Consider the following 23,348-nt stretch of genomic DNA (forward strand, 5'->3'; position numbering starts at 1 on the left):
TCCCAAGAGTAAGCCAGGAACTAATGAACAGAAGTTACGGGAAAAAAGGACTCCAACTTCATATAAGGAAGGACTCCCCAACCACTGGAACACCAAAAATATTTAGAACAAGCTACCTGATGTGGTAATGAGCTCCCTATTCCTAAAGGTAACCAACATGGGCCAAGTTAATGCCTATTAAAGATGTTGTAATTTGTGTGCTATTGAGTTCAGAACCAAAGCAGTGCTATGGCCGAGAGGTAGCATGATGCAGGGTTTAAGAACGCAGGCTCTGAAGGCTGTACAGTGCTCACCCTTGGAACTCAGCCAAGCCACACAGAGACCATTTGTAGATGTGTTGGCCAACCCACCAGCTGAGGCATCAGCTGACAGCTGACATCAACCACTAGACATGTGACTGTGTGAGCCTTCAGATAATTCCAGTCTTTCAAGTTTTGAACCACCACATTTGATACCAAATGGAGCAGACGTAAGATGCTCTACCAAACCTTGCCCAAATGATAGATTCACAAGCAAAATAAATGTTACCATTTTAAACCACTAAGTTTGGGAGTAGTTAGTTTCGTAGCACTGAATAACCGGAACACAATGTTTATGTGATCTTCTGAATTGCCATTGATCTTCAAGGCCACCTACAGGTACTGAGTCAAGTAGAAGGAGATATTATTTGCAGAAAGGGGCTCAGGTGTCTTGGGCTAATGAGAGAAGAGAAGGCTTGATGAAACTATTGGGAGAATATGAATGAGAAATGAACGAAGACTTCTGGGGGCACAGTGAAGACTAGATCCATGGCTTTGTAATACCCTCCCTCCCCTACATGGTTTTGTGATTTTTTTTACCTACCTGGAGAAGGCAGGTGCTGGATCCTGACAAGAAGGTGGAAGAGACCTTGACGGTCTGTTGATGGCATGCATATGGATGGTGGACTTGGGAAACACAACACCCAAGGAAACAGAATAAAACAGGATAGACTAGCATATTGTTGCCTGTTGGCATGTAAAGGAATCTTAGAGATTGTTTTCTAGATAAGGAAATCTAGATCAGGCATCTGGAGAACAACTAAGTATTAACTGTTCAGTACAGACAGTACAAGTGAATTTCAGAGAAAAGAGGTTAGGTTTAGTGAGAAGAATATGAAAGGGTGATGGGTCCAAAAAAAGATTTCTAGATAGGGAGACCTGAAAAATTGAGACAGGTTGGCTCTTTCTGTGTCTAAGAAGGGGGAAAGTATGGCAGTTCTTAAAGGTTAGAGCACGGAATCATGCTGGAAATTCTATCAGTAACACCATAAACAACAGTTCTCTCATTTTTTTAAGGAAAAAAATTACAGTGGGCACAGAGAAGAAGGAAACCAGAGTGGATGACCAATTCCCTAGCACTCAGACCATGATAACATTAGAATATCCCAGATCTGCTTCCCTGGTGCTGTGAATGCAGCTGGGATGAAGCAGGCAAGGAAAGATACTAGCAGGCAATTACCTGTCTTCCTCATTGATTTTCGGGCTGTATGAATGTATTTAAAAATTAAGAAGCAGTGATGTCAAGTTGGGCTGAAATCCTCTGAGTAACAATTTCTGACTAGGGTAACTTACCTTGTTCATTTCTCCATCTGCTCCTTTCTTGCAGTGCACAGCATCAGTTATCCTCTCTAGAAAAGAACAAAAAAGCAATTTCAACATCTAGGGTAGAAGAGGAGAGTATTAATCACAATGAAGTTTGACAGGACAGAAGCCTCCCCAGGTCCACTCAGGCCATTTAAAGCTTTTACGCCCCCTGTAGACTATCACAAGTGCATGAACATCAGACCATAAAAGAGGGAAGAAGCTTATGTGGAAAGTAGTAATAGCTCAGGACTGGCCAGTGTCTGGATGTGTCTCTTCTTACCCCCGGTTGTCTAAATCAGGTCATCTCAGCTGTCAGGAGTGTTTTTCTCCTTTTTTCAGAAGATGCTACCAAAATGCCAGTTAGCTTGGAAGTTGTGCCAGGTGCATTTAATTGGCTATAAATTAAAAAGAAAGACACAGTGTGGTTTTTGTGTTTTTTTTACATCTTTATTAGAGTATAATTGCTTTACAATGGTGTGTTAGTTTCTGCTTTATAACAAAGTGAATCAGTTATACATATACATATGTTCCCATATCTCTTCCCTCTTGCGTCTCCCTCCCTCCCACCCTCCCTATCCCACCCCTCCACGCGGTCACAAAGCACCGAGCTGATCTCCCTGTGCTATGCAGCTGCTTCCCACTAGCTATCTACCTTACGTTTAGTAGTGTATATATGTCCATGCCTCTCTCTCGCTTTGTCACAGCTTACCCTTCCCCCTCCCCATATCCTCAAGTCCATTCTCTAGTAGGTCTGTGTCTTTATTCCTGTCTTACCCCTAGGTTCTTCATGACATTTTTTTTCTTAAATTCCGTATATATGTGTTAGCATACGGTATTCTGACAGTTATTATAACAGATAGGGATCCTAGAAAAAAATAATGTCAAGCCTAGGTGAAATTGGTAGGCTGTGAAACGAACCCAAGGGATTTTTTTCTTTTTGGAAAGGGAAAAGGGAACATGTTCCTGCTGCAACTTTATTTAGCTCTCAGTACAGGGTCTGGAGTCTGTGATTAACGTCAAAGACAGCCCTGTGCATGTGATATGCAGCCCCTGTGCTCCCCTTGAGATGTCAAGTCCTACTTCTCCTTACTGTCTATCAGGTAGAGCTAAATCAATATATCTTAGAATCAGGGACTGGAGTGGATGTTAAAAGATCATCTAGGTAATTTCTCTGCCTTCAGGGAGGAGTAAACCAAAATCGTTCTATATGTATTAAATATCCATTGTTTCTAAATTGTATTTCTCTGAAGGACTCCACAAATGGGTCCCAAGGGAGCTATTTAGAATTAATTCATCACTATCAGGAAATGACTTATGTGCAACTTCTCATATTTCAGGTTCAGACTTCCTTTCTCATTCTTTTGTGAAGGGACACAAGAGCTGGTTATTACCGTCCTGATAAGAAGTCTTCACATTCTTAATCTCTTGTTCCTTAAATACGTTTGTTTCTGAAACCTTTCTTCATATGCCCTTAAATAATATCCATTACTTGATGCTGAGCCCTCCCTCCAGTTGGTTGCTCTTCTTTAGTTATAAAACCCAAAACAGAACCTGTATTCTACAAAAAGTTGTGGCTACTTGACATCTAAGAGCAATGATCTAATGATCCTGCAGCCCAGAACTTATTCCTCCAGGACCACACTGGCTCTTTCAACCACAGAGTGACAAAGGCTGATGGTGATTCGTTGTCCTGTTGTTTTCCTACCAAACTTGTATGTGACTGTTTCATCTTTTCCAATAACCCTCCCTCACCAAATGTTCCTTTCTTCCCCCCTTACTTCTTCCTGCCCTTCCTTCCTTCCTTCCTTCCTTCTTTCCTTCCTTCCTTTTGAGGTATAATTGACATACACCATTATATTAGTTTCAGTTTTACAACATAATGATTTGATATTTATATATATTATGAAATGATTACCAAATCACTTGGTTTATAAATTCATACAACATTTTAACACTGTGCAGTCTTAACAAAACTCATCCATAAGCCAGATGCAGCCTTGGGACCATCATTTTGCTACCTGTGCACAGCTGGAAGATTATCATTTGATTTGCACGAGGCCTATGGCAGTCCAAGCCATGAGTGTGCTTGAAAAATGCTTCTTGTTACTCTGACTTTCCATTGTCTTTGACAGTGGCCATCTTCATTTACTTGTTGACTTCCCTTTCATTCCAGGTCCTTGGATGTGGCTGTGTTGCCCAAGCTGTCCTCAGCCGAGGACGTCATGGAGGAATCATCACTATCAATATTGGACTTTCAATGGCAATAGTAATGGCCATTTATGTTGCTGGAGGTGTCTCTGGTAAGTAATAGAAATAATAATAATAACAGCTACTATTAACTCAACCATTCCAATGTACTAGTGCAGTTCTGGGTACTCTACAGACCTTAATTTTTTTAGATCTCAACAGTCCTGCAAGAATATGTATTTGATTCTATTTTTATAGATGACAAAATTTAAATGGCCAGCAAATGCTAAGTGAGTGGCACAAAGGCAACACTTAGCAAAAGACAGAGATGAGGGTTGGAACTCAGAACTGACTGATTCCTAAATCTGGTTACGGAATAGTATTCTTCATCTATCAATAGAGTCTTTTACTAGCTCTTCCCCATGCTTGGAAACTACTTCCCAGATATGCTGTGAATAGCCCAGTGAATATCACTCCAACAGAGGCAATTCCCTGGACCTTTATCCACAGCAATCAGGGAGAGCCTAGGTCATCTGCAAAATAGCTAGTGTGTTCATGGAGCTGCAGGGCTAGTCAGAAGGTCTTGGTCCAATTCTGTTCTGAGTGGTAGGCTAATTAGAAGCCATTCTCAAGGTTCTGAGGAGCAAAATGAAATGATATTTAATACAGCCTGGGACCTTAGGAAGGAACTGTGGAAATGATCCACTTCCCAAAGGCTTGCAGAATCCTCAGCAGCCTTGTCTGGGGGCTCAGAGAACTAAGGCAAGACTGTTGGTGATAACAGAAGAAGGGACCCCCTGCATGCTGGGCACTGTACTGGGTGCTGTACATACTTTATCTCCTCTCACTTCTATAGCAGCACTCTGAGGCTGGTATTATTGTCCATTCTACAGAGAAAACTGGAGCTCCAAGGGATTGAGTAAATTGCCAGAAGTCCCACAGCTGGCAAAGAGACAGATCAAAGATTTGACCCAGGTCTATACGACAGCAAAGCACAGGCCCCCATTATTATACAACATTTCCAGCGGTCTACTATGGGAAGGACAGTACAGGCAGGGCCTATGGGCAGTACGGTGCAGCTGGAGGATCCTGCAGTTGAGCTGGCTGGACTGGTGACAAGTGCTGCCACTGGAGCGCTAAAGAATGATTGCCCAGACCCCCACGGAGCATCCACGGGCTGGGCACTTGGAACAGTCATTTGCTAGCTGTCAGCCTTTCCATATCACAGGCCGACTCAGATCCTGGGGCAGACCAGGTTACAGATCCCCATACATGTGGTTTGTTTGGCCCGAGCAGTGTTTCTGTTCAAACTCTTGCCGAGCCTTTGCTGTGATCCCAGCACTGTACTACCTACCTAAGACACAAGAATAACCAGGGGAACACCAATGAATGTGCCAAGGCTTAATTACAGTTGCAGGCCTTGACACCAGACACACAACACACTCCTGGCTTCAAATAAGCATGCAGGATGCTCCACTGCCTCCCCTCACGCTCCCAACTACATTCACACAGGTGTTGTTTCCACAAACCATGCAATATAAATGTAGGCATGTTTTCAGCGATTTTTTTAAGGTGGAGATGTGGTTTTGCAGTATTTCACCTGCATAACACCCTGAATTAAACTTCATCAAATATTTACTTAGGATAAATTGGTCCCAGACCCTACCAATGTAGCTAACACCCTTTACCACCAGCACTGTCAATGTCTGTTTGCATCCACTGATATATTTGGAGTCACGATAGGAGGAGAAGGGACAGGGACCAGCAGGAAGGGGGAAGAGGGAGTAAAGGATGGTGTGGAGTCTTCCCATCCGGCCTTTAGACTGGGATTAAGCCCCTGCGCTCAGAGTAAGGGCCAGAACTGATGGGACTGTTTTCACTAGAGGCTGCTTCTGGGTGAGGCTTGGGAGCTGTCCACATTGTTTATGAGAGACTGTGAGATCTCAAAATGCAAGGAGAGCAGTTTCTGAGCCTGGCTGATATAAGGTAGCACTGAGTTGGAAAAGGAGCTTATCTCCCCATCTCTGTTTGGAAATGATATTCAAGCTCCCTGAGAACTGGGGGGGAACGTGCACAGACAACACACTGGCCCACTGATGACATCAGTGCAGACTCAGTATTGGCTTCAGCAGCCCAGGAACAGGAGAGGAAGACTACATAGGGGAGGTGACTTTCTCACAGTGGCTGCAGCTAACATGCTGGTTTGTGGGCATATGTGAGGCCCTCTTTGGGAATTCCAAAACTAACCAATGTATATTAGGCATAAACATAAATGGGATCCCACTTTGTGGTCCAGACTGGTAAGGTCAGCTGACATCTGGTTGTGGAACATAAAGCATTACTTTACTGCATGGCAGTTACCACACCCTGCTCCCTTGTGAACTTGCCAGTAGTCTGGCAATCCAATCTGGCCAATCAGAACTCATAATGCCCTAATTATGCACCATCCCCCACAAAGCGTTTACACTGCCAGCTTGTACCTAGACTATGGCGGTTGTTTTTGATGTAGTTTTTTTTATAAGCAATAAAAATTCACTGAAAAATCAAAATAGCTTTGCTTAATGACAAATAAAATGTTAAGATGATCTCTATCACAGATCATCTGTGGGTGGTGGGCAGGAGACTCATCTAGGACAGAACCTTGAAAGAGCTCACCTTGCTCATGTAAGACTTTCATCTCAGGCCTCGGGGAATCCAGCTATCCCCCTGGGCTCTTTATGTGAATAATCTGATCGTCACAACCACCTTGGCAGGGCCAAGATGTGAGTGTGGCCTTCTCTGACTCTTGCACTCATGTTCTTTCCACTACACTGCTCTGCTTTGTCCTTCGGGTAAGCCAAGTGATCACGCATCTCTGCAAGGAGAAACTCTCCTCGTTGCTTTGCAAAGCACCCTCCTGGGCACACCCTCTCTGACTCCCAAACAACTTTCCCTCTGTAGATCTTTGTAGTCTGAGCTATCTGAATAAAGACCTCTGACTATTTCTTCAACTTTCATATCTTTTTTTTTCTTCAATTTTTAAAATTGAAGTAGAGTTGATTTACAATGTTGTGCCAGTCTCTGCTGCACAGCAAAGTGACTCAGTTATACACATAGAGACATTCTTTTTTTTATATTCTTTTCCGTTATGGTTTATCTCAGGAGATTGGATATAGCTCCCCATGCTATACATTAGGACTTGCTGTTCATCCATTCTGAATGTAATAGTTGGCATCTACCAGCCCCAAACTCCCAGTCCATCCCTCTCCCTCCCCACTTCCCCCTTGGCAACCACCAGTCTGTTCTCTATGTCTATGAGTCTGTTTCTGCTTTGTAGATAGGTTCATTTGTGCCATATTTTAGATTCCACATACATCAACTTTCATATCTTGAAAACCTACTAAGTGCCTTGCAGCATGTCAAGGTCAAGGTGAACAATAGTTCCTGCCTCAGGGTGCTTTTGAGGGGCTAAAAGCATAAACCTACCTACAGCAAGTCTTATTTTGAAAGAGGAGCTTGCTAAACAGTAACTGTCCCATTGGTGGACTCACCTGAGGGGAGACATTTTTGATTGGAGGTGATTTCTTACGTCCCCTTGTCCTTTCACAATGGGTTCCTCCAGGCTGGCTGGGTGGCGGCTACCCTCCAACCAGCTCTGGGAGAAGAGGAACAGGGCTGGCTCCAGGAACTTTCCACTGCCCTGGGTGCTCCCCTCTTCTAACCCCTGTTTCCAGCTTCCCTAGGAAGCTTGTACTCCTGCCAGTCTCCAAAATTATGACTCTCTTAGATTTAAAAGTAAAACAAAACAGGTGATACGTGTGTAAGGCTTCAGGAAGTCACCTGTGCTTTGATATATTGGCATTTTCTTGTTCATATTAGCCCCAGAGTGGCAGAGGCAGGTGAAGAAAGGACCCTCACGGTGTAGTCAGCAGTCAGAACCCCTCCCCACTGCAAGCCCACTTTGGCTTAGAGACTCAGGAAAAGCATAGCTTTCTTCACGGACCGGGGAGAGGAGGGAAGGCTTCCCAAAACAAGCTCACCAATAGGTTCTGTGGGGAGTCAAATGGCAAAGTGTCATCACCATCATCATCATCATCACTCCTTTGTTTACAACTATTTCCACAACCCAGAGGTCCACATTTCAGCGTGGTCACATTGACAGTTACTCTAATTCCCCCCTCCACACTAAATGTCATTGGCACTCTTCATATGAGTGTCCTTCATCCCTAGGAATCAAGCCCATATGCTCAAAGATGACCTTTGAAAATTTTTTCCCTGCTTTCTAAGGCAGAGAAACCTTTATAAACTTGGTGAAGAAGGTCTAGAAAAGAACATAGGCCCAAGAGTTCAAATAAACCTGAATTTGAATCCTAGACCTACCACTTATTAGCCATGTGACCTTAAAATTTTACTTTACTTCTGTGCCTCAGTTTCCTCAGCAGTTAACTGGACTAGTACCCACCTCACCGGGTTCTTAGGAGGATCAAGTGCATGTAATACAACTATGACAGCATCTCGCAAGTGTTCAATATGCATTGTTGTTACTGTTGTTACTAGCAAAGCCAGCCGGGGATATCAGTAACCTACCCCAGAGCAAGCCCCTCTACCTGACCTTGCAACTGGGTTAGAATCAAAGAGGCTGATTTCTCTAGTCAGAGTTTAGGCTGGAGTGGAGGAGGAAGTGTTGCTCCATTTGTGTGTGTGAGATATACATCGTTTATGCAGAGAAACTACAGAAAATCCACTCAGACACTGTGACTACCTCAAAATAAACTGAGCCCCTTACCTCAGTGAGAGGCACAGCCCACAAAGGAAGGGCCATTTCCCCTTAAAGAGATATCTCTTTTGAGTCCTAAGGTTGTTTCTACATCCTCTGGACATGGACTTAGAAATGACTGGACATAGATTTAAATCTTACAAGTATAAGTATATTGACTAACAAATATACTGAAGTTAACTGTTTATATCAATCTCTTTGGGGTTATTGCTTTATAGTTAGGCAAAACCCAGTAGATAGATGATACAGAGAGATGAGAGAGATGAGAGAGAGAGCGAGAAAATGAGCCACTTGAGTACAAGTTTCTTTATATATTTGACTTTCTTTTGAGAAAGCTAAACTTCCTAAACAGTGTCTAATGAGGCCATGAGGATTATTAGTCCTCTCTTCCTCTCCACTCAAACACACACACACACATACACACAGACAGACACACACACACACACACACACACCTCTGTCTCCTCACATACAGTTCCTCACACCTAGAAGACTGAATTCTGCCTGCAGTCCCTAGATAAGGTTTCCTTCACAATAATTCTCCCTGGCCTGCCCTCTGACTTTCCTAATCACCTTATCTTCCTTGCAGGTGGCCACATCAACCCAGCTGTGACTTTTGCAATGTGTCTTTTTGGACGGACGAAGTGGTTCAAATTCCCCTTTTATGTGGGGGCCCAGCTCTTGGGAGCCTTTTTAGGGGCTGCAACCCTCTTTGGCATTTATTATGGTGAGTAGGACCCCTGAGTCCAGAGATTAGGGAGAACTGGCTATAAGTTGAAAGTCAGAATTACTTGGTAGGAAGAGGTGAGATGAGGTAAGAACAGAAAACGTTCTCCACTTGACACGCAGTTCTAAGAGTCCTAAGTTCTAAATAATGGGGCCAACATTATCATCAGGGCACGTTCAGGAAGCCTCTTAGTGAAAATGGTCACAACTTAAATGGAGGGCAGAACTTAAAGGAAGTATATTTTTAGACCCAACCAGCACTACACTGTGAACAATGCCAAAGTAAGCAATAGGCCACTGGCTTCTCCATGGCTTTCTCTGATTTGGCTGGGAAGGGGGCCGTTGACTTGTGGCAAGGAGAATGATGAGTAAGTACTTAAAGAAGGAATCTGGAACAAAGTCTTTGAAGGAAGAAGCATAGCAGAGAAATGGGCTGGGTGGGGAACCTCTTCTCCCTTCCATCCAGTAGCCAGGGCTTCCATTCTGCAACAGTCCTGGGGGAACCACAGTACTGACGATCAAAGACCCAGACTTTAGTTCCATGTGGACTATGTATGTAGCTGTGTGACTTCAGTAAGTCATCTGACCTTATTGGTCTCAGTTTCCTCCTCTGGAAAATAAAGGAATTGAACTAGTAGGTGACTTCTTAGGCCCTTCAAACTAAAAAATCTTGGGGTTCCATAAAATCAAGTGTTAAAGTAGTTCCTACTCTCTAACCCAAGGTAAGTCTTAATACTTTATGACTCTCAAACTGAAGCCCTTAGGAACTAGAATTTATGAGCCAAGCCTGAGAGGTACATTGTGGAAAGGGACCTCTTCCCACAGAGTATCCTAAGAATTAGAGTGTAAGAAGACTAAAGAATTACTCAAGACCAGACCAGAAACCTAGAGCACCAGCTGCTGTGGCCAGAGAGGCCCGGGCGTGGTGCTGGCTATGTCGGGGACTGCTGTGTTCCTTGTTCTAAGGGCATCTTCACTGTACCTTGATGCCCTCAAATTCTGGACCGCTATTAGGGGTTACTGAGAACCCTCTGGGAATCATGAGCTCTGCATAGAGCAAGTCCAAGCTTCACTTTCACTTTTAGTCAATCTTGAAAATTCCAAGAATTCCCCTCAAAGAAAAATGGTTCCCAAGACCCACTGGATAAGGATTTGGCTCAAACGTGGAGTGAACCATCAAGGGCAGCCGGGGCTTTCTCTCTCTGACCCGCTATCCTGGGAGTTCTCTGGGTATCTCTAAAGCTACCATACTGTGAAGTGAAAAGAGGCAAATGATATGGATCTTCCTAGCTGAACCTGAGGGTTCGCCTGTACTTGTTCAGCACAAGACCTGGCATAGGCCTACGTCCCCCCCTGCCCAGAGGATGCTAACATGCCAGAGCTCTGTCTTCCATAGATGCATTTCTGTCTTTTGCTGGTGGAAAACTGCTCGTCGTGGGAGAAAACGCAACAGCACACATTTTCGCAACATACCCAGCTCCGTATCTGTCTCTGGTGAATGCATTTGCAGACCAAGTAAGTGTACATTCAACAAAGACCTAACTTTCGTGAAAAGACATAATCTAATAAGGGGGATGCATAGGAACATTACAGGCCTATCAGAAAAGAAAGGCTATGTTTCCAAAGTCAGAGGTCCCTACGCATAACCCAAGCTTTGTTGACAAATTTCTGCCCTTGCCAAAGTGGATACCACTACGGGTTTCCTGCCTCCTCTTTAATACATACACTTCTTCCACATAGTCAAGCTTCAGAGAAAAGTGCATGACTGGACATTTCAACCCCTGTAGGGGCAAATGGGGTTTGTTCCACCTAACTGTCTCTTTTGTGCACGTGATCTAAACGTAGAGGCCTCAAGAAAAGACACTGTGATCTCAGTTCAAGGACTGTGAAGTGTAGTAGTTGAGCTTAGAGTATCCCAGGTCTTCTGTGTCTCCCCACGTGCATAGGTTTATCCAGACTCTCTAGGCAGCTAGAAGTGTCTCTGCCTTAATGACATTTAAACAAGCTGCATCCAAGCATCTGTCGTGTAGCCAATAGCACAACTATTCTGGTCTAAAATCACTTGTCTGGTTCTCGTCCTGATTCTTCTGCTTATGAGCTGTGTGCCCTTGGGCAAGTTTCTTAACCTCCTTCTATCTACATTTCCTCATCTGTAAACTGTGAATAAATAGGATTTATCTCACCGATTGGTGTGAAGTTCTAATGAGAAAAAGCATACGAAGTACCTGGCACATAATAAGTGTCTGGTAAATAGAAGCTATGATTTAGCTGTTAAAGTAAAATAATAGTTTGGAAATTTTAGAAACTAGAGAGTGGGGAAAACACCCACCGTACCACACCACTTCAGAATACCTGCTCTCATTGTTTGTATAATCTCTTACAACTTGTTTTTATGTTGTTTTCAAGTATAAAATATAATGCACATATTTTTCTTAATATCATAAGCATTTAAAAATGTTACCAGATAGCTCTTATATTTGTTTTTTTGTTTTGTTTTTTTTTTGCGGTACGCGGGCCTCTCACTGTTGTGGCCTCTCCCGCTGCGGAGCACAGGCTCCGGACGCACAGGCTCAGCGGCCATGGCTCACGGGCCCAGCCGCTCTGCGGCATGTGGGATCTTCCCGGACCGGGGCATGAACCCGTGTCCCCTGCATCGGCAGGCGGACTCTCAACCACTGCACCACCAGGGAAGCCCTTGTATTTGTTTTTGATGGCTGTATAATAGACTATAGAATGGGCACTTCATAATATAGTTAGCCCTTTCCCTATTGATGGGGACTCCAGTTTTTCAATACTATAAATGATGTTTAACTATTTATTTACATATTTGCTTTATGATGTTTCCATATTTTAGATTATTTCCATGATGTGGTTCTCAAAATATCCAACTGGGCCAAATTCAGTACATAATCTTACGGATTATTTTTAATGCAGGTTGCTAAATTACTGATAAATTGCCTTTCAAAAGTGTAGTATGTGCTTAGTTTAATTAGGAAAGCCTGAGAGGAGTGGTATCAGTTCCCTAACACTTGGTATTGTTTGCACTTTTTTTCATTGTGAATCAGTTTTTCCCTCTTGTTTCTTACATCTATTTTTCTTTTATGAATTTTCTTTCCATTTCCTTTGCCCATTCATCTATTGATGTCTCACATTGCTTTTCTCACCACTTTGAATGAGCCCCTTTGTTCATTTTTCCAGCCTGTAGCTTGCTCTCCATTTAGCTGGTAGTAGCTCAGCAGGATAGTGTAGTAAAGATAACAGTCTCTAGAGCTGAACTCTCTGGATCCACACCTGCCTGTCACTGACTGTGTCACCTTGGGCAGGTAACTAATCTGTAAAGGAGAATGATATCAGCACCCATGTCTAGGATTGCTGCGATAAGGGTCTGGCACAGAGTGCTCAACCAGCATACGTTACTTATTACTAGGTTTGTTTTTAATGAGAGTGGGTGAATTTTGAGGTGGGCAAGGGGGAAGAATATAAGCTAAATCCCTTGTATATTTTCTCCCTCCCCCAGGTAGTGGCCACCATGTTTCTCCTCATTGTCATCTTTGCCATTTTTGACTCAAGAAACTTGGGAGTCCCCAAAGGCCTACAGCCCATTGTCATTGGCTTCCTGATTGTTGTCATTTCTTCCTCTCTGGGAATGAACAGTGGCTGTGCCATGAACCCAGCTCGAGACCTGAGTCCCAGACTTTTCACTGCCTTGGCAGGTTGGGGGTTTGAGGTCTTCACGTAAGTAACAACGGTCAGGGAGGAGGGAGGAAGATTCACACTGTGCCTCAATGGGGAGGGCTGTGCTTTGACCTGGAGATCCAAGAGAGTGCAGATGGGAGGGTGAGGTTAAGCACATCCTCATCATAAGTGTGGAACGTATCACTGGTGATTTATGATACGGGGTGTGTGTGTGTGTGTGTGTGTGTAGGAAAGAGAGAGAGAGAGAGAAGGGGGAGGGAGACAAAGAGATAGACACAGAGACATAATAAGAGACAGAGAGGGACAGAGAGACAGAGAAAGATAGAGAGGCTCTAGATAGTTTCAAAGAGATAGGTTTGTCATATATAATAATGATTTCTCAACTGGTATATGGCTTTATGTGACTATTTTGGATGTAGAACTTGTCTACGTATTCACTTTGTGACAAAGGGGTAGAATTTCTATCTTCTGATACTACTATAGAGCTCTTTCTAGGAGACCATGCTAGCTTCGCTTCATTCATTCATTCAACAGATCTACCTTAATCACCACTTATGCTGTGGTCACTGTGCTAGGCAAGGAAATTTCAAAATCAGATAAGACACTGGCCTTGAGCAATGTAACAAGTGCTCTGGTAACCCCTGAAACAAAGTGCTAAGGGAACACAGATGAGGGAGTGGCTGCCTCTACCCGGGGAAGCTGGGGGAGGCACCACAGAAGAAGTGAGCGCTGAGCTTATTCTTTTTTTCTTTTTCTTTGGCCATGCCATGTGGCTTGCGGGGTCTTAGTTCCCCAATCAGAGATCAAACCCTTGCTCTCGGCAGTGAGAGCGCGGAGTCCTAATCACTGGTCCTTGAATTCTTGAAGCATAAGAAATTCCTAGCGGAACAGGCATCAAAGAGAGCCTGTGCACAGGAAGTGGCAAGACCCCGTGCCTTACACCTCAGAATGTGCTGATGAAACATGCCAACTGCTGGTACCAAGCTCCCAGGACAAACTTTTCCCGTTAATTCCTTCCCACCGTCCCCCCCCAAAGTCATGGTGGCCAGTCCCCAACCACTCATCACATCTCTCTCTGGGAAAGGCACCCACCTTTGTTCCCCAGGAAACAGGGCTCTAACATGGAGAAAGAGAAGCAGGGAAAACATGTGTGAGCAAATTTTACTTTAATGTCTGCTGTGGGAACAAAACACTTGAGTGTCCCTAATGCTGACCTATATATAGCTGTACACAAGTGATGAATTCATTTAAGAGTTTGGGTTGCCTTCACCATCATGAAACACAAGCTACTGAAATCACTGACACCATTCTGATAACCACCACAGACAGCATTAGAGCTGCTATAGCGTAAGCATCACGAGGACAGAGACCTTGACCATGTTTTCACTGCTGTGTCTGCTGTGACTAGGATGTGGTCTGGCACATAGAAAGCCTCAATAAAAGCTATTGAATAAAAGTATGGATAAATGCTATGTGACACACATGTCCTAGGAGATGAGGGATAAAAAAGAATCAAGAAACATTCCCTATCTTTAAGAAACGAACAATGCAGTGAATTTATAGAGCAGTGGTTCTCAGCCAGAGGTGATATTGCCCTCAGGGACATTTGGCAATGCCTGGAGACACTTTGGGTTGTCACAGCTGGGGAGGGTGGGGGCAGATGTTGTCACCAGCATCTAGTGGGTAGAGGCCAGTAGAGGGATACTGCTAAGCATCTTACAGTATCCAGGACAGATCGCCACAACTAAGAATTATTCAGCCAAATACGCTAAGAGTGCCACAGTTGAGGAGCTCTCTTCCAGAATGATCATACTAGAACGTGAAAAGGTTGAACAAAATGCCAACTAGGAAGATCATTTGTATTCTTCCCATGTACTGTCAAAAGCATACGTTAAAGATCTCCTTATTTCCAAAGCCCAGAATTGGCCCATGAGTTTCCTTTAATCCCAATTTCCTGAGGTTCACTCCAGGAGACCACTGCCCCTACCATCAAGACACCTCTGTGAGCTTCACACAGACCCCGAGAACAAAGGTGCTCCACAGTGATGTGACCTCTGTTTGAGCCCTGCTTGGTGATTCACCCAAAGTTCTAAGAGTGATGGTGGTTCTAAAGAGGTAGAGATCTTGCCTCTTTTCTTTGCTTTGTTGAGTATATGGCAGGAGACCATGTCTGTGGGAGAATGCTGAAATCACCTAATGCCAAACTCTGAGCACCATGTCCCTTGTTAGCATCAGGGTCTTTTCCCCTCATTCATGCATTCATTCATCCATGCAGCTACCTGATTTCTTATTCAAGGCCCTGTGCTAAAGATGGCCCTCACCGTTGTTGCCCTTCACTGCTTTATTTACATTCTATTTCAGAGTAGTGAGCATAGGCTCTTACACAGGTTGGAGCTGTCAAGTGCCATTAAAGAGATTTGACTAATTAACTCCAAGAGTTGAGAGAAGGTTTGTAGCTCCAAATTTGAGAATATGCGGGTGGAAGTAGGGGCATTTTGTAGTATTTGGACATGCTTAAACAGCAGACAGAGAGGATATTTCAGGCAGAGAGGATTCTGTATCCCAAGACAGAATGTTAAAATAACACATGATCTAGTTTAGTTGGAAGGGTGCATGAAGAAGCTTGGAAGGGCAATTGTTTCAGACCATTAGAGGACCTAGATTCCCAGAATGAGACTTTGGGGTTTTTGCTGCTCCCTCTTCTGTAGGTTATAGGAAGCAACAAAAGATTTAGGGCAGAAGTTTGACACGTTTAGAACTTCAATTTAGCAAAATTGATCCGACATTATTATATAGAACAGATTAAAGATGAGTAGAGGGGGCAGAAACCAGTTAGGAAATAGCTAGACTAACTGATAATCCTCAACCAAAAAGTTCCCAAGGAAACCGCTGAGGGATAACAGGACTCCAAAGTGTCCCTAAAGTGCCCCATCCTTTCAGGGTTCTACATCCAAGCTAAGCATCTCAGGGGACTTTCTAGTTTGGATCCACACCCAAGGTCTCAGATAAAACCAAGACTGCCTTGGATCCTCACTTGCCCCTGTATGGCACGGAGTGAGGATGACAGCGGGAGTGGGGCTCCAGCAGGTCTGACAAGGGCAAGACAGACCCTGGCTGACTCTTGCTTTTCCCTTAAGTATTAGGATGTAAGCGAGTGGTCTTCACTAATTCACTTTAAAGTGTTGATAACTTAGTGGATGAAGGATCTCAGGGGTATTGTTAATTTTTAAAATAGTTTAACCAAAGGAATGAATCCCTCATGATGGTACCGTAAGCAATTAACACAGACATATTTCTGGCATCCCCCAAATCACAGTGTGCAAATAACCTTGTTTACCTGTGAGGCCAGGCAGGGAACCGTATCAGAGCTCCTCCATTTAAGCCTTGTGACCCTGGTGCAACACATCCAGCTCAAGAGGGTCCAGCCAGTGAAAGGAGGACATGTGTGCTGGCAGATATCTTGGACCCTAATCTGTTAAATGACAGTAAGAGATGTGCCACAAACCAGTGATGGAAGAAAGGAAGTGATGGACCAAATAAGGTGGCTTAAACTTGCTTCATGTGCTTACCTGAAGAGAAGGCTCCTAGTTCTTTAAAGCTCAGGTGCCTCTCAAAGAAAATTCCACCTGGATTTGGAGGCATGGGAAAGGGCGCTGTGAGAACAGCTGAATGCAGTGACCTCGTTCCAGTGCAGTAAGAGTGACATCTGCTGGCCACTGTGCTTAATGACGGTGCTCTTCCCCGGAGCCTGCGTTTATGCTCTAAGACTTATCTTATTGTGAGCCTGCATTGATGATCTAAGATTCAGGATCTAAGAGAGTGCTTGGATGATGCAGGTGGAAGGGACCACTGTTCAGATGGAAGAATGAAGCTCAGAGATGAGGAGACTTTGCCCAAAGACCATCTGGACCCTCCTGAGATTAGAACTAAATCTCATGAATTCTAGGACAGGCCCCCCTGTTTTGTGCTTATTTCCTTTATTACCCTTTCTAATAAAAAACTGATACAAAAAAAAGGTCCCATGGAAATATGTATAGTTGTTAGGAATAAAACTAAAAATAGCAGCCATGAATCCTTCCCCCAAATAGAACATTGTGAAATTCCCATGCGTAGTTGTGTTCCTCTTGTTTCCTCTGCCTCCTCTGCATTACTCTGAATTTTTTGTTCATAATTATCCTGCTTTTAAAAAGTTTTATCTCAAACGTACATATCCTTAAACAACAAATTGTATAGTTTTACTTGCTTCTGACCACTCATGGTCCTTTCTACGGAATTATTTAAGTGGATTTTCTATCTCCAAAAGAGATGGTGACAATTCACAAAGGCACCTGCTTTCTCTCAGAACTATACCTCCAATACAATGTGCTGACATTGAGGATTTCTGGAGGGGAGAGGGAAACATGGCAGAAAGTCCTTATCAGAGAGTAAGTTTAAGTAAGCTGTGACCTCAAAATATAAGTACTGAATTCAATATATTTAGTAGGTAATTCGTATCTCTACCTTTGATTTTTTTTAATTCACTTATTGGCAAATGTTTCCTGATTGTTTATTTTGTAAGTGCCCTCATATACCAATCATGTCCAGGAATCTCTCCACATCTCCCAACCATTCGCAATCCCCAGGACTCATTATTTCAGGATGAGGGGAAGGCAACTCCCGAATAATCAACCTGAACTTTACCTAAATGCCCTCAATTGTAGCCATGGGTTCGGGGACTATATTTTCTGAAAGGAAAATAAATGGGACATTTCTCTCACAAGTACTAATAGGACAATGGAATAGATCATCTGAAATCAGGTATACTGCAAAATCTAGGATGATGGTTGCCAAGCTACAGTGAGTGCCCTTATACTTAGCTCTTGCTCATTTAAAAGGGAGTCATGAGCATGAGAAATGACTAGCTGGTTAGTGAATAACTAGCAGTAATACCAGGAAGAAGGCCAAGTGGTGTATCACTAATTTCTTTGTTTGATTTCAGAGCTGGAAATAACTTCTGGTGGATTCCTGTAGTGGGCCCTTTTGTTGGTGCTATGGCTGGAGGCCTCATCTATGTTCTTGTCATTGAAATCCACCACCCGGATCCTAACCCAGACTGCGAGGAAGAACAGCCAGAGGACAAACCAGAGAAACATGAACTTAATGTGCTAATGTAACAGCATGCTCAGCTCCGGGTTTACAATTGGCTACCTACTGGGCTTTACACTTCACAAAGAACTTTCACACATATCATCTAATTTAATCCTTATAGTCACTGTCTGGGGTAAATATCATGCTGCTCATCTTTCAAATAAGAAAACAAAATCTCAGGGAAGTTGAGTTGCCTAAGGTCACATGGAAAGTTGAACATCACTGAATGCACCCTATACCTTTCAGAAGATTAGTAATTGGATGAAAACCTTGGCCAGCCCCTCCTGGCCGGCCAGAAGTGGGACTGGCAGCTGCCAGAACATGTACACCTTCTGGGCATCATTCTTTTGGATCCTAAGTTACGAAGACCGCCACTGTCTGGTTTTATTCCCACTGTTATTGAAGCACTAACAAAGGAAAGAGGTAGCCATTAGATCATACTTTTCATCTGCTGAAGAACATTATCAGAGGCCTCCCTTCCTAGGCCACGCTTAGTCTTGCTAAGTCTTGATCTTCCTTCCCTGCCAATTCTAACACTGTACATTCCAGGAATTTCCTCTTGGTCAGGCTCCTCCCTGTCACTTTGGTCAAAAAAGTCTGTGAGTTACAAGCACCAGAGAAACTGCTCTACATGGAGTGATGCACCTTCAGTCAAACTGTTATAAAGCTCAGAATTCCCAGAGTTATCCAGTTTCTCAACTGCTTTGTGATGATAACAAAACAAAAAGCACATGTGAATGTCTCCAGGGGCCTATAATAGACTGTAATAGATTGATATATGGATTTTTTTATTTCTCTGAAACTACTTGGCATTTCCTATTTGAAATAAATTTGGGGTGAGGTTTTATTTTGGAGTTTTAATAAGTATTAAGATTGCTAAGTACACTTAGTTCAGAGGTTGTCTGTCCTGTCTACAAATTGAGATCTCTGGGGAGCTTTTTAAAAAATGCTAATGCTCAGTTGGTCATTGGTAAACATCTCAGGTGATTCTAATATGCAGCCAGTGTTGAGAACACTGACCTGGTTAAAGTACATGGGTATCCTTAAGAACCATGTCTAGTGGTGACCGGGTAATTCCTGGTAGGATTCTCAGTTTGGGGATCCTCAGGGATTAGAGAGCAGTGGTTCTCAGTAGGGGACAGTTTGCTCCTTCACAGTCCTACCTACTACCTCTGCAAGGGGACGTCTGGCTATGTCTGGGGACATTTTTGGTTGTCACAACTGGGGTAGGAGCATTTCTAGCATCTAGTGGGTAGAAGTCAGAGATGCTGCTAACCATCCTACCATGCACAGGACAGCCCTCCCCTGCAGTAAAGAAGTATCCAGCCCCAAATGTCTACAGTGCAGAGGTTAAGAGACCCTGTATTCAGGAAGAGAGGAGTAAGAGAAGATACTGAAATCCTGTGCCCTGATCCAAGTTCTTTCAAAAGCAGAGATGCCAGATGAGCCAGGGGCAGACCCGGGGGATGGATTATACTTCTTAAAGAAAGAAGTAATCCCAAATTCGAGTTTTCAGGTTGGATTGTGGAATCTGTGATCCACGCAGGTGCTCTTAAACACTACCTGGTGATTAATGACTAGAATTATGAAGAGGAAATGTACACTTATGGAAATCAACCCCAGGAAGGTTTTTCTAAATGGAAAAAAAAAGTCCTCTGGTTCAAGGTGCTTACACTCAAATCCTCCCCCTTCCCCAGTTTACAAGTGGGTTTGCCTGGGTCAGGTTCTTATCCAAGAGAATTTCTATAGGGTTGAATGACATGTGTCAGAAGTCAGTTAGAGCCAAATACATACCTTTAAAAAATAGATTCTTTAGGAGGTAGAATTGCAACATCTTCCCTCCTCTCTTCCTTGTCAATCACAAAACGTAATAGAAGCATTTAATGTCAAAGACAGAATTTCTCTATGATTCCCCAACCAGTTGAGATCTCAGAGCATGCCAAAGGTTGTAGGACTTTTCTAACCTTTAAGAGCCAAAGTTAACACTCAGCTGTTGAACAGAATATGTGGGGTAAAAATGTTACATTTATAAATCCAATCTTTAAGATATAAACTATTATTTCCTTTAAATTGCTTACACACACACACACACACACACTTGCCTTATTTAAAGGTACGTCAGTGTTCAAAAATGTCATCATGGAAAAAGAATTACAACTTCCAGTTACAGAGAATGGTTTACAAGTTTTGTTTAGCCACAGAACCTATTGTTCAAATAAAATGTTATATGGTATCCACAAGTAAACCAGAGCTGCTATAAATAGAAAGAGGGCAGGGAAGAGGATGTGAGTTTCATCCTGCCTGTGATATCATCTCACACACCACCCCCAACGCAGCCACTGAAGGGTCTCTGAAGAGAAGCTCTGTGTGGGTGGTGGGGGACACCAATTGAAAACCATTGATAAAGAATTTGGGACAAGTTGTTGCTAAAAATTTTTATAAAAGTTTCAAGTGTAGAACCTACAAAAATCGATGTTAGTTCAATCTCAGGTAATTTGTCAAAGACTTCTTGGTAAGTGTATTTAGATAAGTTAAACAGAATTACTCAACCTACCAAATATCACCCACAAAGAAATTTTTTATATCAAGTTGTTTATCAATTCTCAAACTGAGAATTTAAGTTCTCTGAGACAACATGTTTACTTATCACAGTATATGGAGAGAAACAGTGGTAGACCTGGTCAGGTTTACTGACTCTCTAAGTCTCTATAAAAATAAATAGGTACATAGCTGATGACAGATAAATATAGATAGATAAATGATATTTAGATAGACAGATAGACATAGATAGATAGACAGACAGGTAGACAGACTGATCCACCAAGCCCCAACTTCTTTTTTGTTGCTGGAAATGGAGTAGCTCTATCAAGAAACGTAGTCTCAAGATTAATAAAGGAAGGCCCTCATAAAACTGAACATGAATAAGTGAACTGAGTTAGCTGAGAGAATCCACAGAACTGTGTGAGGATGGACATGTTGTCCAAGCATAGTTTGACTCTATCTCCTCTCCAGGGTTACATTATGTCTTTTGTAGACTTTAGGCATGTTTGCCCTCATGGGCCCCTTTCCTCACAGAAAATTTTATTGCTTAAATTATGTTTTATGACTGCACTGGTGGCAAGCTAGACTATATTATTATGTTTTATATCATGTTAGAAGACACTAAAACATTTTCCTGGTCTGCTAAAAACATCTTGGGCTCTAGCGCGCCCCCTGGTGTCCCAGAGCTCAGTCATACTGCAGCCTCTTCCTCCTTGTGGTCCTCAACACCCTGCCTGTGGGGTCTCAGGAAACACGGCCAAGGGAAGAGGAAGGATGGAAACAGAGGAGAGCCTTGGAAGTCCTAGAAGTTGTGAGGATACTCTGGAGGCCAGGTCTGAGGCCTGAGACCATGGGGACCATCCACATCTTGGCCCTTCTCTCTCCTTCTCAAGCACTGAGCAGGAAAGGGCCTTCTTGACCTTCTGAGAAGGAACCAGGGAGGTCCTGGGGCGCCATAAGCTCCAGAGACCCTGTAATATGTGGGTCTCCCTGGTCTTGCCTTTATTGTACTCCTTGTCTATCCTCAGCTGCAGCCATACAAGCCTCTGTCCTGATCCTTGAACCCACCACACAAGCTCCTGCCACAGGACCTTTGCACTTGATGTTTCTCTTGCCTGAAATTCCCTATACCACCTGTTCAGGTCTTCTCAAACGTCACCACATTTTTCAGGTCTTTCTGACAACCGTTTCACTCCCTATCTTCTTCCCTTCTTAATTTTTTTCCACAGCACTTACTACCATCTCTAAAACACACATATTCCTGGACTTCCCTGGTGGAGCAGTTGTTAAGAATCCACCTGCCAATGCAGGGGACATGGGTTCGATCCCTGGCCTGGGAAGATCTCACATGCTGCGGAGCAACTAAGCCGGTGAGCCACAACTACTGAGCCTGCGCTCTAGAGCCCACGAGCCACAACTACTGAGCCCACGTGCCACAACTGCTGAAGCCTGCGCACCTACAGCTCATGCTCCGGAACAAGAGAAGCCACTGCAATGAGAAGCCCGCACACCACAACGAAGAGTAGCCCCCGCTCGCCACAACTAAAGAAAGCCTGCACACAGCAACAAAGACCCAATGCAGCCAAAAAATAAATAAAAATTAATTTTTAAAAAATCTATTTTAAAAACATAAATAAATAAGTAAAACACACATATTCCTTATTAAGTATGTTAGGTTTTGTCTGCTCCTCCCACTGGAATAGAAGCCCCATGCTTGCAGGACTTTTTGTTCTTTTATTCACCACTGCTGCTCCAGTGCCTGGAACATGGTAGCTGCTCAACAGGTGTTTGGAGAATGAATGAAAGAATGGATTGTAGAGTGAGACTCTTTGGGTTCAAATCCTGGTTTCTCAGGATTTTACTACTAGGACAGTAGCCGAGTTACTTAGCCTCAGTTTAGTCATCTATTAAGTGGGGCTAAAAATAGTGAGATAATCAATGCCAAGTTCTTAAAACAGTTCCAGGCTCAAGGTATGTATTCAATGAATATGAACTGTTGCTGCTGTAGCAGCAGCTATTGTTACTATTATTTATGGCATTCTAATGTGCTGTAGTTTGATGACATAGAGTAAGGAAATCAGAATTTGGTCACAAGCTCTTCTCTTACTCTCTGTAGTTTAATAATTCTCAGTTACATGTATCTTTCAGAAACTATCTTTCAAATACTTAACGATCCAGTTTTATTTTCCACTCTTTAACAGAAGTCAGTGGGATTGCCTTTTTTTTTTATTATGGAAGATTTTTTAAATATACCATAGTAGGAAAGAGTATCATGCTAGTACAATAGTATAACAGACTCCCCACCAGCTTCAACAGTTGCCAACACAGTCAACATGCTTTCATCAATACTCCCTCTCTGTTTCTCACTACTCTCCCTAGGATTATTTTTTGAAGCAAATCCCAGACATGATATAATTGTATTCATGGATATTTAATATGTTTATCTAAAAGATAACGATTCTTTTTAAAAACAGAAACAAAAACAAAATACCATTATCACACATAAAAATAATTATCAATAATTTCTTAATATCATCAAATATCTAGTCACAGTTCACATTTCTAGTGAGACTGTCCTTCAACCCCAGTTAATAATGTGGAATCTGTGAAAACTGAAAACAAGATTTACTCTGATGTCTAATTGTTCAGGAGAACATGGGGCACAAGTTTACCTCAGTTTGTAGCACAAGTTTACCTCAGTTCTGTACCCTT

The 23,348-nt window shown here is 43.0% G+C and overlaps 1 protein-coding gene across 1 annotated transcript in view; it reads left to right on the forward strand.

The window, feature by feature from the left end:
* AQP9 (aquaporin 9) overlaps positions 1-18,942 on the forward strand; it is a 34,152-nt gene extending 15,210 nt beyond the window's left edge. The window contains exons 2-6 of the mRNA XM_067748230.1: positions 3,778-3,904; positions 9,136-9,273; positions 10,669-10,787; positions 12,790-13,007; positions 17,947-18,942. Coding sequence (XP_067604331.1) covers positions 3,778-3,904; positions 9,136-9,273; positions 10,669-10,787; positions 12,790-13,007; positions 17,947-18,121 — 777 coding nt within the window. The 3' untranslated portion in view covers positions 18,122-18,942. The remainder of the gene's footprint in view (positions 1-3,777; positions 3,905-9,135; positions 9,274-10,668; positions 10,788-12,789; positions 13,008-17,946) is intronic.
* Positions 18,943-23,348: the final 4,406 nt, after the last annotated feature.

Source organism: Pseudorca crassidens, chromosome 1, assembly GCF_039906515.1.
Source record: "Pseudorca crassidens isolate mPseCra1 chromosome 1, mPseCra1.hap1, whole genome shotgun sequence".
In the NCBI taxonomy this organism is placed as follows: domain Eukaryota; kingdom Metazoa; phylum Chordata; class Mammalia; order Artiodactyla; family Delphinidae; genus Pseudorca; species Pseudorca crassidens.